Source organism: Taudactylus pleione, unplaced genomic scaffold (genome assembly GCF_031769625.1).
Source record: "Taudactylus pleione unplaced genomic scaffold, aTauple2 ptg000093l, whole genome shotgun sequence".
Taxonomy (NCBI): domain Eukaryota; kingdom Metazoa; phylum Chordata; class Amphibia; order Anura; family Myobatrachidae; genus Taudactylus; species Taudactylus pleione.
Genome location: NW_028284495.1, coordinates 2,593,015 through 2,608,821, shown reverse-complemented (window position 1 = coordinate 2,608,821; position 15,807 = coordinate 2,593,015). Strand labels below are relative to the sequence as shown.

Below are 15,807 nucleotides of genomic sequence, written 5' to 3'. Positions count from 1 at the left end.
TACTACTACAACGGGGGACTACTACTGGGGGCACTACAAGGGGGGACTACTACTACTAGGGGCACTACAAGGGGGGACTACTACTGCTACTAGGGGCACTACAAGGGGAGGGGACAACTACTAGGGGCACTGCATAGGGAGGAGGGGACTACCACTGGGGGCACTACATCTAGGGACCACTGGGGGGGCTCTATAAAAAGGGCAATACTAGGGGTACTGCATAGGGGGGAGACTACGACTGGGGCCACTATTTAAGGGGCACTGCATAAGGGTTATTACTATTGGGGGCACTTCATGGGGGGTGGACTGCTACTCGGGGCACTATATAAGGGGCACTGCATAGGGGGTACCACTACTGGGGTACTATATAAGGGGCTTACTACTGGGGGCACAAGGGGCACTGCATAGGGGGGATCACTACAGGGGGCACTACTGGAGGCCTGCATAAGGGGGTCCTCTCCTTGGGCACAGGGGGGCACTGCATATGGGCACCACGACGGGGCTGCCCCATATATTTATTTTTACTTTACATTAATCCCATATGGACCCACCTTCTCCCTGGAACACCTTGGGGGGGGTGGAGCACGCATGTTCTTCAGGCACCCTGGCTGTGCGCTAATCTTCTGCCAGGGCTGCCTGCATGCATTTGCCCCCCAGGCTAAAAGTTGCCAGCCAGTCCCTGGTCCTGAGCGTCTGAATTAAGACATATGCACTGCGACTCCATCTACCTCCAACTGGCCGCAACACCAGTAACATCTCTGGTGATTTTGGCAGGTCATGGCAGAGCTTGCTAGCAGCGATGCTGGGGCCTGGACTGCAACTAGACGCACGGAGATGTCAGGTAAGGCAATTCCTCGTTTACGGGGAATCGCACACAGCAGTTCTTGCTTCTGGCGCCGGAGACGCACTTGGAAGCCACTGCAGTGAGGGCCCGGAGCGTCCATGTCCTCACTAGACCACCGGGGACTTATTGCCTGATGCCGGGGATCAGCAGCAGACCCTTCTGCTGCCATAAGGCCAGAGTACCGGGCTGGTTGATGCAGCTTAGGGTAGGTAGGCTCTTCCCCGGCAGCTCCTCCCCCGACCCAGACGCAGTTCCTTCAAAGGTTTTCGCACGTCTGGGACACTCACAGTGCAATATCGGTATGCTGCTGTAGCTGTTGGTCTCAGGAAGTTTTGAGTCAGTCTCCCTGTATATCTCTCCCATGAGTCAGGTATATAGTGGTCTATATCCTACCAAGCATCGTGTTTTCAGTAGTTGATTCAGAGCCCATTGCAACTAAATTGCATATGCATTGTATGTGACTGTGGTATACTGCCTTTTTTTTCTGACTGTCAGTTATAACTATCGCTGTTTTTCTCCTCATCCCTCTGTTGCAGGTGTATGGGTTTTTTTTTCTTTATACTTCACATTTACTTGGTATTTGTGAAGGCTGTCACAATACATTACTTTGTATTGTTACCTTTATAATTGATATGTCAGAAAGTAAAGGGATTCCGGAGGGGGAGGCCTGTAAATCTTGTTTGGTGGGCTTGTCCTCTCAGTACTTTATAAAGGATGGTTTGTGTGCTGTCTGTTATAAAGAGCCACCTCACCAGTCCTGTATACCAGTCCCTGTACAGGAGCCATCTGGGGTGTCCTTCTTGTCTCAGATAATGAAGCAGTTTGTGGATCGTATGGCTATTCCCATGCTGCCTCCTTGTATGGGGTACCCACAGCATGCTATGTTTGCACCTCCTATGCATCCTTCCTGGATGAATGCTTATGCCCTCTCAAGTCAGACAGCTGTTGTGAGCAGACCGGTAGTCACTAAGGTGCCTAAACGGAAGTTATCTTTTTTGTCAGTCTGTTCAGCATATGGATTCAGATGCATCATCGGAAGAATTAGATGATGCATAGGGTTGTTCTTCGGGATCTAGCTAGGCAGAGAGGACCATACTTCTACAGTGGATGTTCCTTCTTTGGTGAGAGCAGTCAAATCAATCCTAGATATACAGGATGGTGAACCAGCTCCTAGTAAGAAGGCTCCAGTATTTAAACACCAGAAGGTGGTAAAAGCTGAGTTTCCCAAATCCAAGCAGCTCACTGAACTTATGGAAGAGGTAACCCGTATAAATGGTTTTATATTACTAAAAGATTAGTATCATTGTATCCTTTCCCAGATTCTGAATGTTCTAAGTGGGAAATCAGTCCTACTGTGGATGCTCATATGACACACTTAGTCGGGAATGCTACATTGCCTATTCGGGCAGCAACTTCTCTTAAGGATCCTACAGATAGGAAAATTGAAACATGTCTTAAGGCAATATTTTCATCATCTGGAGCTGTTACTCATCCTGCTATGGCTTGGGCTTGGGTAGCCAAAGCTGTTGAAGAATGGACGGGGGCATTGGAGGATTCTCTACCAGATGCTACCAGAAAACAGCTCACATTTATCTCCCACATACAGGAAGCAGTCTCCTATTTGGGAGGATCTGCAATAGATGCAGGACTCTTAGCTTCTAAAGCATCAGCAGCCTCAGTGGTGGCTTGTAGGGTCCTTTGGTTAAGGTCCTGGAAAGCTGATACAGGGTTAAAGAAGGCTCTGGAATCCTTACATTTTTATGGAAATATACTTTCTGGGGCAGAGTTAGATAAGATAATAGCTACTCTGGCAGCTTCAAAATCTGCAGGTCTGCCATCTACAGCTACATTAAAGTCTAGGCAGTTCTCTTTTCGGTCCTTTCATCCCAAGGAACAGTCTTCTTCCAGGCAGTCTAGTTTTTGCAGGACAATCAGGTGACAAACTAAGAGGTCTGGGCCGGCCAGATGTCCAGCTTCTAAGCCGGATGACAAACCTTTTTCCTAAAGGGGTGGGCCTCCTCCTGGGGGATCCCAGGGTGGGAGGCCAACTTCTTCAGGTTGCGCAAACAACAACAGACGCCTGGGTTTGAGAAGTGGTCTCTCAGGGGTATGCCCTCACTTTCCGGAGGCATCCTCCCCAGAGGTTTTTTTGTACAAATTCCCCATCAGATGCGATCAAGGCTCTTCAGGAGGCCATTTACTCCCTGCTGCAAGGAGGGGTATTAATCCTGATTCCTGTTTTTCAGCAAGGAAGGGGTTATTATTCCAATCTATTTTTGGTTCAGAATCCAAATGGGTCTTATCACCTTATTCTAAATCTAAAATCCCTCAACAAGTTTATCCTATATCATCACACCTTTCAGGGAAAATTGATAAATCAGGAAAGTCATCTGCTCATAAACATTCTGGAGCTTCAACAGTATACGAAGCACTCATCATGGCACAGGACTTGCTCCAGAGCAGGCCAGTCCAGATCCAGTTCGACAACGCGACCACAGTAGCCTATCTCAATCATCAGGGAGGCATGCAAAGTCATGCAGCCATGAGGGAAGTGACAAAGATACTGATTTGGGCATCTTCCGGCGATCTCGGCAATATTCATCCTGGGAGTCCTCAATTGGGAAGTGGACTTCCTCAGTTGTCAGAACATACACGCCGGAAAGTGGTCTCTCCACCTGGGGGGTTTTCAACTGCTGGTGAACAAACGGGGCCTACCGGATTTAGACCTCATGGCATAACGTCACAACCATGAGGTCCCTATATACAGGTCCAGGACCAGCAGGCTTCATGGATGCACTAGCACTAGCAGTAAGATGGGACTTCAAGCTGGTGTATCTCTTTCCTCCAATGTCTCGCCTCCCAAGGGTTCTCAGGAAATTCAAGCAGGAAGGAAGAGCAGTAATACTAGTGGCTCCTGCCTGGCCCAGATGTCATTGGTTCACCCCCCTTATGATGCCGCTGACCCCCTCCAATGGTGTCACTGAGCAGCAGTGACACTGTGCCAGGAGTTGGGAGTAGCTGGGCACTGTGCTGGGCAAGCCCCCAAGCATGAGAACGGGGCATGACTTGCGGTCACACCCCCAAAATGTCATATGCCAGTGGCCACATGCCCCCTGGTACATGCATGTAGTCCACAGTGGTGTACTGGGTGGCACCAACCCTAGTAACGCCACTGGAGTATAGAATTAACACAATGCTGGAGATCTGGGCACTGAGTCTATGACCTGTCAGTGTAGGATGAAGTGCGAGATGAATGTGCTGGGTAAAGTAGTCCTCCAGACAGATTGCTATGCCAGGATACCACATACTTGGCCAAGGTACACATGGTGTTGAATATATAACGCAGGTGTTGGTGCTGATGGTGGTTAGTCCACACATGGTACAGCTTAACCAGTTCTTAGATTTATTTAATCAGGTAGAACAACAAGTACAGTAGCATAAGACACAGGGATGTCACAGGTGTAACAATGGTATGCAGCTATTTATAAAAGCAGCTTGGAGCTTAGGATGTTGTTGGGAGTTGTAATGCATGGGCTTGATAGTGGTAAATACATCGGTGGATGCGAGTAACCATCGAGTCAGCTTACCTTGCCGGGTACTAAATAGGAGGCAGTGCAGGAGCGCACTCCTTCTAGCATGAATAAAAAAAATATTTAGGATACTGCATATTTTTCCATTAACTGATATCCTCTTGGTTAGACAAAGATATGTTCTTTGTTTATTAAGCCTTACAAGAATTTTTCATGTTATAGGAAGTGATTTATTTGTCAGCTCATTTTAAATTGTGTTGTGTCATATTTATACACATCTCTTAGTATTGTTACTTTATCTTATTTTAGAGCTAACAACAATTTGCAATGAAAAACTTCAAGCTTCATAGATTAGTTGAATACCTTTTCTAATACCTGAAATATGCTTAGCTTCATTTCTCATTTAATCTAAAAACAGTTCAGGAATAGAAGATTACTTTTTCCAGTCTGCAAACAATGTTTTATGTATTTGTGTTACATGGTGTAAATATTGACTACAAAGCTGCTGATTTATAGTCACGTCATAGAGTATCATACAAGAATAGACTCATGTATTAGAGGGTCTTACATTAAAATAAAAAAAAAGTAAGATTTTGGAGATTTATCTGTCACCGCTAAAATGTGAAATGTAGGTTACACAGATAGGTACAGTTAAAAAAGGAACATCATAGACTGTACAGTACTGATGATATTAATATATACACATACACACATGGATCCTGTATCACATACATTCCAGTCACTCTGGTAATAATCATGTTTGCTACAGTTAGAAGCTGATTGGTTGCTATGTGCCACTTCCCCACGTTATCTCTCTCAAAGATTTGGTACATCTACCCCAATATGTTTACATTTTGAATTTCTGCCTAATTCTGATTGGTGAATCCAGTTCCACTAATCAGAAATAATGTTCATCAGTAGTGCATTGTCCCCTGATCTTCAGTTCAGTGTTTAACTTCACAACCACTGCCACGCGAATGCCTTTATCACCATATTTTAGTAAGCTATTATTATACGATGCCTACTACAGTGACATGGATACTGCTTTTTAAATAACTTTGGACATATGGTAGCCTCATGTAAAAATTCATAATTTCCTTTCATGGTCAAATTTATATACATATATAGGCTCTACTGTATATTTATTTTACATCATTATCTAAATATTTTAAGCTATATGAAAGTAAGTTTTAAGCTATTTTTATATTTTTTAGGCAGAACTACAAGTGGGTTCCCTTTATAAAGTACACGTTTCCTGGTCCCGTGCGGAGATTTTTAAGCCATGGTATTTGTCATCAATACATATGAAACACACAGTGACTAATCAGGAGATGTGGTTAAGCTTTAATTGCTGGATAAGGCCTAATGAGGATAGATGTGTGGAGGTCCCTGCTCTGTATCCTGACAAGGATCCCCTCCCTGGTAACTTTTCGTTCTTTACACTTGTCTTTGTTGACTAACTGCACATTCACTGGGGAATTGCAGGTGATGAACACACATATATTTATTTTTCAGTGGTGGAATATACAATCTCTGTACATACCGGAGATGCAATGGATGGAGAAAGCACTGGCAGAGTGTACATTTGCATTGAAGGAGAACATGGAGATACAGGGAATAGAGTTCTAAATGTGTCAGACACCGATGTCATACCCTTTTCTAAAGGACAGGTAACAGGATGGCTTATAACACATAGCAATAATTGGCATGATTTTATTATAATACATGAGTAGTGTTAATACATGGTAATCCTCTGATATCACTAGTCATCAAAGATAACAATATGTTTCACTATAGTGGCCATGTTAGAACATATACGAAAGCCATCCACTCTTTAAATGAATAAATAAAATTTGATTTGGAAAGGAGTCTAACGTGTCACTGTTTTACCAGGAACACCCACAAGGGAGTATGAGCTTGTCATGTATGTCAAGCATGTTGCAGCCTCCTGCACCGGTTCACAGCATGACTGGCTCATAAAGCAGCCAGCAGGAAGTGTGTTATTGACTGGTTCAGTAATGTACAGAATCAATAGACAGAAGAATGGTAAACACAATCAGAGGTCTGGATTAAGTTTAACCTTCCAAAGGAACTGATGACACTCTTCTATTCTGCAATAACCGAGTCTGTCTTATGTACCTCGATTGTAGTGTGGTTTGGTGCAGCCAGTGAACGCGACAGGACCAGATTACAGAAAGTAGTTAGGAATCAGTATAGCAGAAAAGGTAATTGGAGTTGATCTTCTTTCTATACAGGAGTTATACTTATCTAGGGTTAGGAAGTGGTCCAGCAATATTGTGGCGGATGAAGCATATCCTGGTCATGTTCTGTTTCAGCTGCTCCCGTCGTGAAGGCGATATAGATCATGTTCTGTTAAGACCTCTAGACATCTCAAAAGCTTTTTTCTGTAGTTTTGCTATTAAAATACTAACTGGAAATATCTAGGCCTTATCTTAATTGTTTTATTTTAAGGTTTTTATTTGTTTATTTTATATATAATTTTGTATATTGAGAATGTTTGTCATGTTAAGTGACTACTTGGCTAGCAGTTAACCAGAGTCAAATTCCTTGTATATAATTGTATACTTGGCCAATAAAGTTGATTCTGATTCTGATTACAATAAAAAATTCAGGAACAAGAAACAAGCCAAAAGTCAGGCACACAGGAAATACAATAAGTAATGAGGCACAAGAATGCGGGAGTAAAGGAGACCTAATATTCGGGTAGCACAATGAGTAATGTGCAATATTACATAGAGATGGTGATTTGAATTTGGCGGTCAACCGGACCGCAGTTTCAAAGAAGACTTTTCTTCCACCTTGTTACCACCATTGGACCAGCGGAGACCACTGTGAGGAACTCCCACCATACCCCCAAATTTGACATATAGACCTGGAGTCCGACAATGGTGCCCCCCCTTCCCCCAGGAGAACTTGCTATGACACATCAGCAACACAGCTTGCTATACACAAACCCGGTAAGAGAGATGGGTTCAGCGTGTGACAATTAGTGGATGAAAAATCACTTCCAGTTGCCTGGCCATCTATTAAGCAATGAGACTTACCGAATATTAACTAATTTCCCATTGGGAGCACCCCTGGAGCAGTCTGTGTAAGCTATGAGGGTTTTTTTTATCCATATGGATTACTTCAAAAGAATATTACAGGTAAGTATATATTAATCCCACAACACTACAGAAAAGTTTGGCCAAAACAATTTCACTTACAGTACATACAATGCCAATATTTTTTTATTATTATTTTATGGGGAGGTACCATTTATTTATGTACAGGAGGGCCCCGCTTTCAGAGTTCAGCTAAATATAGCGTTTTTCTATGTGCTATGTTTCATTCAGTCTAAGTTTTTTTGGCATGATGGAGGGATGTCAAAGGATGTCAGGGAAGGGTGTTATTACAGTAGAGCACTTTATAGAATTACAATGACTTCTAGAAAAGCATTGAAAAAAAGAGGAGACACAAGCTGCTTACCTTAAAAACTAAGTGTAAGCATGTTTTCTGCATTTACGAATGAAAAACTTCAATGTTCCGTGTTTCGGCAGGTTTTTGCTTTTTGGCAGGGGTCCATAACTTAACATGTTATATGTATGGAGTCTTCCTGTATTTATTTATTTCATAGGCATGGATGTCATGAAGCTCCTGTTGATGCTATGTTTGTATCAATATTTAGGGGCCTATTCATCAACACTAAAATAACGTTTTTAAGGCCATTTTCCTTAAATAACGTTATTTTAGTATTCATGATGACACTTAGCACAGGAGATAACACTGATATCTCCTTGCTAAGCTCCCCTGCGTTAATTTCCACACTCCCCATACATTAGTATGGGGATATGGAAATTATGGTATTCATCAATTTATGAAAATTATGTATTTTCGGAATTTAATGGAAAATAGCATAATTTTCATAGCTATACATAATTTTCATAGCTATACATAGCAACTGTGAAGTGGCAAATAGCAGGACAGACCTGCTTCCAGCTGTGCAGGTCCCCATTCGTCTCCCTCCGGCGCTCTGATGCATCCTTTCGCTCCATCTGCAATGCTGACATTGTGTTCTACCAGCAGAACACAATAAAGTTTAGAAAAAAATTACTTTTTTTTCTAAACTGCACTGTGTGCTGTTGGGAGACCACATGACAGACCAGCAGGACGGAGCCGGAGGCGCTGCAGTGGGCAGGTAAGTGCAGGACGGGGGGAGGTGAGCGGAGGGGGGAGCGCACACAAACTTACCGCAGCTGTAAGTAGTGCTGCGCATGCGCTGGGTTTACGATTGTAACAGCCCATGCGTAGCACGGATTCCAGCTGCGGTAAGTTAGAGCAGGCAGTGAAAACTATCTATTTCCCGAAAAGTTGTCATCGCAAAAATTACAGCTTTTCGGAATAGATAGTTATAGGGAGGAGGAATGATAAATTCCTTCGGTAATTAGGTAGAACTCCATGCGAGTTCTAAACCTAATTACCTCCCTCGATATTTTAGGTATGATGAATAGGCCCCATAGACTGTTACAAAACCTGTAAAAAGTCCTATGAGTTAAGGATACTGCCTTTGAACCTCTATATACCCCTGCCTATACCTTCTAATATCCTTCCTATAAACCTCTAAGGATGACGCTAATTTGCGTACGCAGTCATCCAGTAAATAAAGACTCCAGACTTAGAACATGTGGTTCCAAAGCACAAAGTATTATTCAAGTAAAGTACAGCAGTTACACGCTATGATCCTCATATAATCTTAGCGCAAAGAGATTATACAGACCCAAGTACAATTATACATACACAGCGCTCTCTGGTCCAGATGCTAGGCATCAGCAAGAAACCCCTCGTCAATCAGCATTCAGCACAAAGACTAGGAACCCAGGGTCAGCACACATATTTATACTCCCCAGAAATAAACAACCTAAAGGAGAGGGCATATGTTACAAGGCATTTAACAGGTTGATTCAAATAGACACAACCCAGCCTCTAACAACTGGGGGTCTCTGGTTTCCTGACTCATGCAATCATCCTAACAGTTGTTCATATTATGTACATTTTGTTGCTTGAAGTCTCTGTGGTCCATAAGTTGAGAATGCATGATGCGATCTCCACACCGATGGTACCGGAATACTGTTGAAAGAGTACGCATCAGTACAATACCAATCACGGCTTACTTATCATGTATAAAACCTTAGTTACCAAATAATCTTTATTTCACAGCATTTATGCTAAATGAACAAACTTAAATCTTATACTTTAAAGCTTATTAAACCTTCTATGTGAATATGTAATGTGTAAGTATGCAGGGTGTGATGTAAAGACGCTAGTTAACTTGGGGCAGATGCGTGCGCATGAAGCTAATAAACAGCGTTTTCATACAGGATCTTATGCATTCGCTAATATGCAATTGTGCGTATTAATGTGTGTATGAGAAATGGTGCACTTAAATCTCACTTAAACTAAGTGAACACCTACCAGTGTGGAATGCTGAGCATTATAGTTCCACATGCCCCTCCCCCTCTCTCAGCAGCCCCCACCCTTCCCAGGCTCAAAAGCACAGTCCTTTGTTCTCCCAGGTTCTTGTGTAAATGCAAATTAGCACAGCTACAAGACCCAAACCTCAGATAACACTCTTGGCTTTGAAGGTATTTTATTGCAGGAAGCCTGCTAATGTAAGGTGCTACAAATGACCCTCTTGCCGTATTCGTGCAGGGCCACCTGGAGTGAGAGCAGACGTTATGTCCAGGAAGCTTATCTACACAGGCTAGTTGTCACGTGGCCATTTGCTCTGTTTAGCTAATGCAATCCAATTTTGAAAATATATCCTTTAGGGGAATTATAATAATATACACTTTATCCAGAGCACCCAAACTACGTAAAGTCATGAAATGGGCTTTTGGTGAATCGCCGTAACTTATGGCGATGGTCACAGATGCAATCACATGATGCTAATAGTAATATCGCCACATGTACTAAAGTGTGAGTTTATCTAAAATGGCGCTTAGGCGGCCATTCGCAAAATGGCGTCTTGCGATCTGATTTCCAAGATGGCGTCTTGCGGCCAGTCACAAGATGGTGTTGCTGCGATTCAATTTTAAACTGATCTTGTCTCAGCCAATAATCCAGCTTTGACAGAGTGTTCTGCTTTTTATGGTGACTTGCTATAATATGTGATTTTTGTTAGTGATCCTGGTCTTCCAGTGTGCACCTTAGCAGCAAGACATCAGCCTATGAGCTTTGAGAAGAGTACCAGTGGTGTATTCACTTGGAGGCCGATGCTGTTTCCAATGCATGAAGGCTGTAATTACTCCTGCATTACGTGCATGGAACTATGGGCCTGATTCAGAGTTGTACGCATAGGCGTATTCATAACACAAAGTGTGCGGTGCACACAGACCCCTGGGTCCAGGGGGGCCCACAACTAACACCATGCACCCATAGTTAATATACTTAGCTCTCCACAGATTCCGATGTGCTGCTCCGCAGCACCGGACCAGCCTGCAAAGCAGCAAAAGAAATCACTGGTAAAATGGTGGCGGCCATTTTTCCAGTGATCTGCACATGCGCAGAAAAGATGTCCCCGGGAAAATAGTTTCCTGGAGACCCACACATGCACAGCAGAGCCAGAATCTACCATGCTAAGTGCACTGACAGAGAGGAAGGGGTCCACAGGTCCCCTCCTCTCTAAAAACACCCCTGACTGTACGCAAACCCGATGATTTATGTACAACACCAATGTTTTGCAGTCTGCGAATGTGGATCTATACTGTGCATGTTCAGATCTGTAGCTGCACTGATAGTCACAGTGCCCCCTAAGCCGCAGCATGATTGACTTACTGTGGCCATTTGGGGATGAGGAAGGGGCAGTGACACAGACCACAGCTTCACTAGCTCTAGTAGCGTGATCTTGGGTTGAGGGTTACTCAGATGTCCGATGGTCACGTTCATTCGGTAGCTGCTTCAATAGGCTTCTTTCTTAAGACGCTTCCTGTGGCTTTTGCATATTATAGAACAGCTGCTGCACATATAAAGGCAGCAGCTGTGCTACAGAGTACAACTGTGAATCAGGCCATAAATGTATATTTTCACCCTCCACTCTCTGGGTTCATACCCTGCGCTCCCCACTCACAGACAGGGGCTCTGATCCTGTCAGTCTGTCCTCCCAATTGCTATTATCTGTCACTAACTTAGCTGTATACTGTAGGAATCTTATTTCCCCCTCCTGTACTGTCTGTTTGAATATGTTGTATTATTTGTGATTTTTATTGTAATTTCCCTTTATAGTGCTACAAACACTTTGAGGCCCCATGTTAATAAATGATGATGGTGATGATAATATTTTTCAATTTGTTGAGTTGTATCTCAGCAATCAGACTATACCTATTCATATACAGTCAGGTGCATAAATATTGGGACATTGACAGAATTTTCATATTTTGGCCTCTATTCACCACCACAATGGTTTTGAAATTAAACAAACAAGATGTGCTTTAACTGCAGACTTTCAGATTTAATTTGAGGGTAATTACATCTAAATCAGGTGAACGGTGTAGGAATTACAACGGTTTCTATATGTGCCTCCCACTTTTTAAGGGGCCAAAAGTAATGGGACTATCAACTCAAAAGCTATTTCATGGACAGGTGTAGGCTATTCCCTCGTTATTTCATTATCAAGCAGGTAAAAGGTATGGATTTGATTCTAGGTGTGACATTTGCATTTGGAATCAGTTGCTGTCGACTCTCAATATGAGATCCAAAGAGCTGTCACTATCAGTGAAGCAAGCCATCATTAGGATGAAAAATCAAAACAAACCCATCAGAGAGAGCAAAAACATTAGGTGTGGCTAAATCAACTGTTTGGAACATTCTTAAAAAGAAAGAAAGCATCGGAGAGCTCAGCAACACCAAAAGACCCAGAAGACCACGGAAAACAACTGTGGTGGATGACAGAAGAATTATTTCCCTGGTGAAGAAAAACCCCTTCACAACAGTTGGCCAAATCAAGAACACTCTCCAGGAGGTAGGTGTATATGTGTCAAAGTCAACAATCAAGAGAAGACTTCACAAGAGTGAATATAGAGGGTTCACCACAAGATGTAAACCAGTGGTGAGCCACAAAAACAGGAAGACCAGATTAGAGTTTGCCAAACAACATCTAAAAAAGCCATTACAGTTCTGGAACAACATCCTATGGACAGATGAGACAAAGATCAACTTGTACCAGAGTGATGGGAAGAGAAGAGTATGGAGAAGGAAAGGAACTGCTCATGATCCAAAACATACCACCTCATCATGGTGGTGGTAGTGTCATGGCGTGGGCATGTATGGCTGCAAATGGAACTGGTTCCCTTGTATGTATTGATGATGTGACTGCTGACAAAAGCAGCAGAATGAATTCTGAAGTGTTTTGGGCAATATTATATGCTCATATTCAGTCAAATGCTTCAGAACTCATTGAACGGCGCTTCACAGTGCAGATGGACAATGACCCGAAGCATACTGCAAAAGCAACCAGAGTTTTTTGAAGGCTAAAAAGTGGAATGTTATGCAATGGCCAAGTCAATCCCCTGACCTGAATCCGATTGAGCATGCATTTCACTTGATGAAGACAAAACTGAAGGGAAAATGCCCCTAGAACAAGCAGGAACTGAAGACATTTGCAGTAGAGGCCTGGCAGAGCATCACCAGGGATGAAACCCAGCGTCTGGTGATGTCTATGCGTTCCAGACTTCAGGCTGTAATTGCCTGCAAAAGATTTGCAACAAAGTATTAAAAAGTAAAAGTTAGATTTAGGATTGTGTAGTTTGACCCATTATTTTTGGCCCCTTAAAAAGTGGAAGGCACATATGGAAACCGTTGTAATTCCTACACCATTCACCTGATTTGGATGTAATTACCCTCAAATTAAATCTGAAAGTCTGCAGTTAAAGCACATCTTGTTTGTTTCATTTCAAAGCCATTGTGGTGGTGAATAGAGGCCAAAATATGAAAAGTCTGTCAATGTCCCAATATTTATGCACTTGACTGTATTTGGTGTCATAGCCATCATCATTATCAGTGTAAGATGTATCTGTAAACAGTCAACTTAAAAGCCAAATGTAAGAGAACACATACAGTACCTCTGCATAGCTGGCAATTCCATCACCCTCTCTGTATGTAGCCTTTGTGTGAGTGCTCCATTACCACCCAGTTATAACCTGTCAGCTGCAATGGAGATGTGACTCAGCATCACCTGTATGTAGATGCTTATACTCGGCCCTGGACCATGTGCAATGTGACAACATGCAAGATACTGATTTGTATTGTACTCTGCATCAGAGCCTTGGGGGTATATTTACTAAAGTGCGGGTTTTTAGAAGTGGAGCTGTTGTCCATAGCAACCAATCAGATTTTAGCTATTATCTTCTAGGGGTTGGGCTATTGAGCCGCCGGGATGAAATGTCGATGCTAGAAGCCCGACAGAGGAGAATCCTGACAAAGCAGGTAAGTCCCCTGATCCTAGCCTTCTCCCCTCCCTAACCCTAACACTCCTGCGGTGGTGCTTAACCCTAACCCCCACTTCCCCTAACCTAACCCTAACCTCTCCCGGGGGGTATCTGACCTTAAGTCCCCCCCGGGGGTGCCTAAACCTAACCCCCCCATGGCTAAGTGTTAAGGATGGCCGGACTTACCTCAAACGGCCTGGGGTCTTTCGGCATTCCGGTGTCGAGATTAAGATAGGTGTCAGTAGTTTGACGCCTATCTTAAATCCCTTCTCGGGCTTCTGCTGTCAGAATATAGATCTGCGGCATTTAGTCCGCCGGTCTATAAACTACATCCCTCTTCTAGAAGGTGTTAGATAAATGTTAAGTAGAATCTGATTGGTTGCTATGGGCAACTTTTCCTCTAAAAACCTGCACTTTAGTAAATATACCCCTTGTCGTCTATTTATTTGATGGTGAAAAATTATTAGTATTTTTATGGGGGGTGTAACCATTTCTATATTAAACAGATCTACTAATTATTTATTTTATAAAAAGAGGCATTATTATTTCTTCACAATTTTAGAGATTGTTTATTATTTATTTAGTATTTAGGAGACATTGTAAATATATGTACAAACTCCCTAGTACCCACAGGATAGGGGTACCAGGACAGACTTGAGTCAGACACCTGTAGATGCTGGAGCCCAAATGTTTGTTGACAACACACTCCCCCCACACACCCAACCCCCAGATAAAGGATCTGGTCCAGTCCTGACTAGCACAGGTAGCTTCAGAAGACGACACAGAAGTTTTTACAGGCTTTGAAGCCACAGCACATCGTCTTTAGCAAATGTCTCCCCAACACTTATATATCCGACCAAGACACACTAAAGGTTTTCTTACAGCAGACATGAATTTTACAGCAATATTCTTTAAATCCTCAGGTATGACAGGGAAAATGTATACCACTATAAATCTATGTAGGTCCGTAACGTCTTGATTGGGTAACAAAAGCAACTTAAAGTTGACAAAGTTAGTGCAAACCCTGTAACATACAGAATAATTCCCCACCACCCCCACTCAGGTCAGATTGTTACCGCTTATAACCCTACATATAATACATTGCATGCCGTAGCAAATCAAGCTTTAGTCCGTAATTATAAGCACTCATGGACATGAGGTCACTGTGCCTGTCATGTTCTATGTACATTTCATTCTGTGCAAATAAAAAGGAAAAACAACATAATAAATAGTTAGAAGACAACAGCTCTTTGCTCCTCAGCATGCTTACATTTCCTGAATCCAATTGCTGACAGCATTTCCAAGATAAGTGTTATTGCAGGTCTTTAAAGAAGTTAGATACTTACAGTTTTCTTTGTCATATACACAGGATTAAGCAATTGACACTTTACATTTCCTTTAAGCTGTTTTTTTATGTTCCCATCAAAGCATCTTCTCATCTGTAAAACTTGATAAAAATCAGCGCTAGGTAAGGCAGATATTACAGAAATAAAAAACTCCCTAAGAGTTAACTTGTTTTCATTTTGCAAATGTACAATATAAAATTTTCTTCACAAGTTTTAAGTGCTGCAAATATTACTGCAAACTACTTTATGGAAAGCCAGCAGGATCTGCTTTCTGTAAACAGAGCAGATTTGACAGCAATGACAAAACACAGGCTCTTCCGAAAATATAAAACCCTTTTATTCTCATGGGGACAGTTTATCCCTTTGTTGGAAAGATCTGTTAATTAGAATTAAATAACCACTGCTGCCCATAAACCCAAAGTACACCTATAGGACTTTATCAGTAATTTGCAAATACAAAAAACACACTGAATAAATGTCTTAAAAGAATACTGAAACATTTATATATCATCAGGGCCGCAGAGACTTTTTGGGGGCCCGGGTGCTGGGAGCAGGGCCGCTGAGGGGGGATGGTTACACCTCCTCATTATATACATACTATTGTG

At 42.6% G+C, this 15,807-nt stretch overlaps 1 protein-coding gene across 1 annotated transcript in view; it reads left to right on the top strand.

Annotated features, from left to right (window-relative positions):
- The window catches only part of RP1 (RP1 axonemal microtubule associated), a 668,735-nt gene that overhangs the window by 486,164 nt on the left and 166,764 nt on the right, over nt 1-15,807 (top strand). Inside the window, exons 37-38 of the mRNA XM_088469748.1 lie at nt 5,589-5,796; nt 5,890-6,044. Of these exons, the coding sequence (XP_088325874.1) occupies nt 5,589-5,796; nt 5,890-6,044 (363 nt within the window). The remainder of the gene's footprint in view (nt 1-5,588; nt 5,797-5,889; nt 6,045-15,807) is intronic.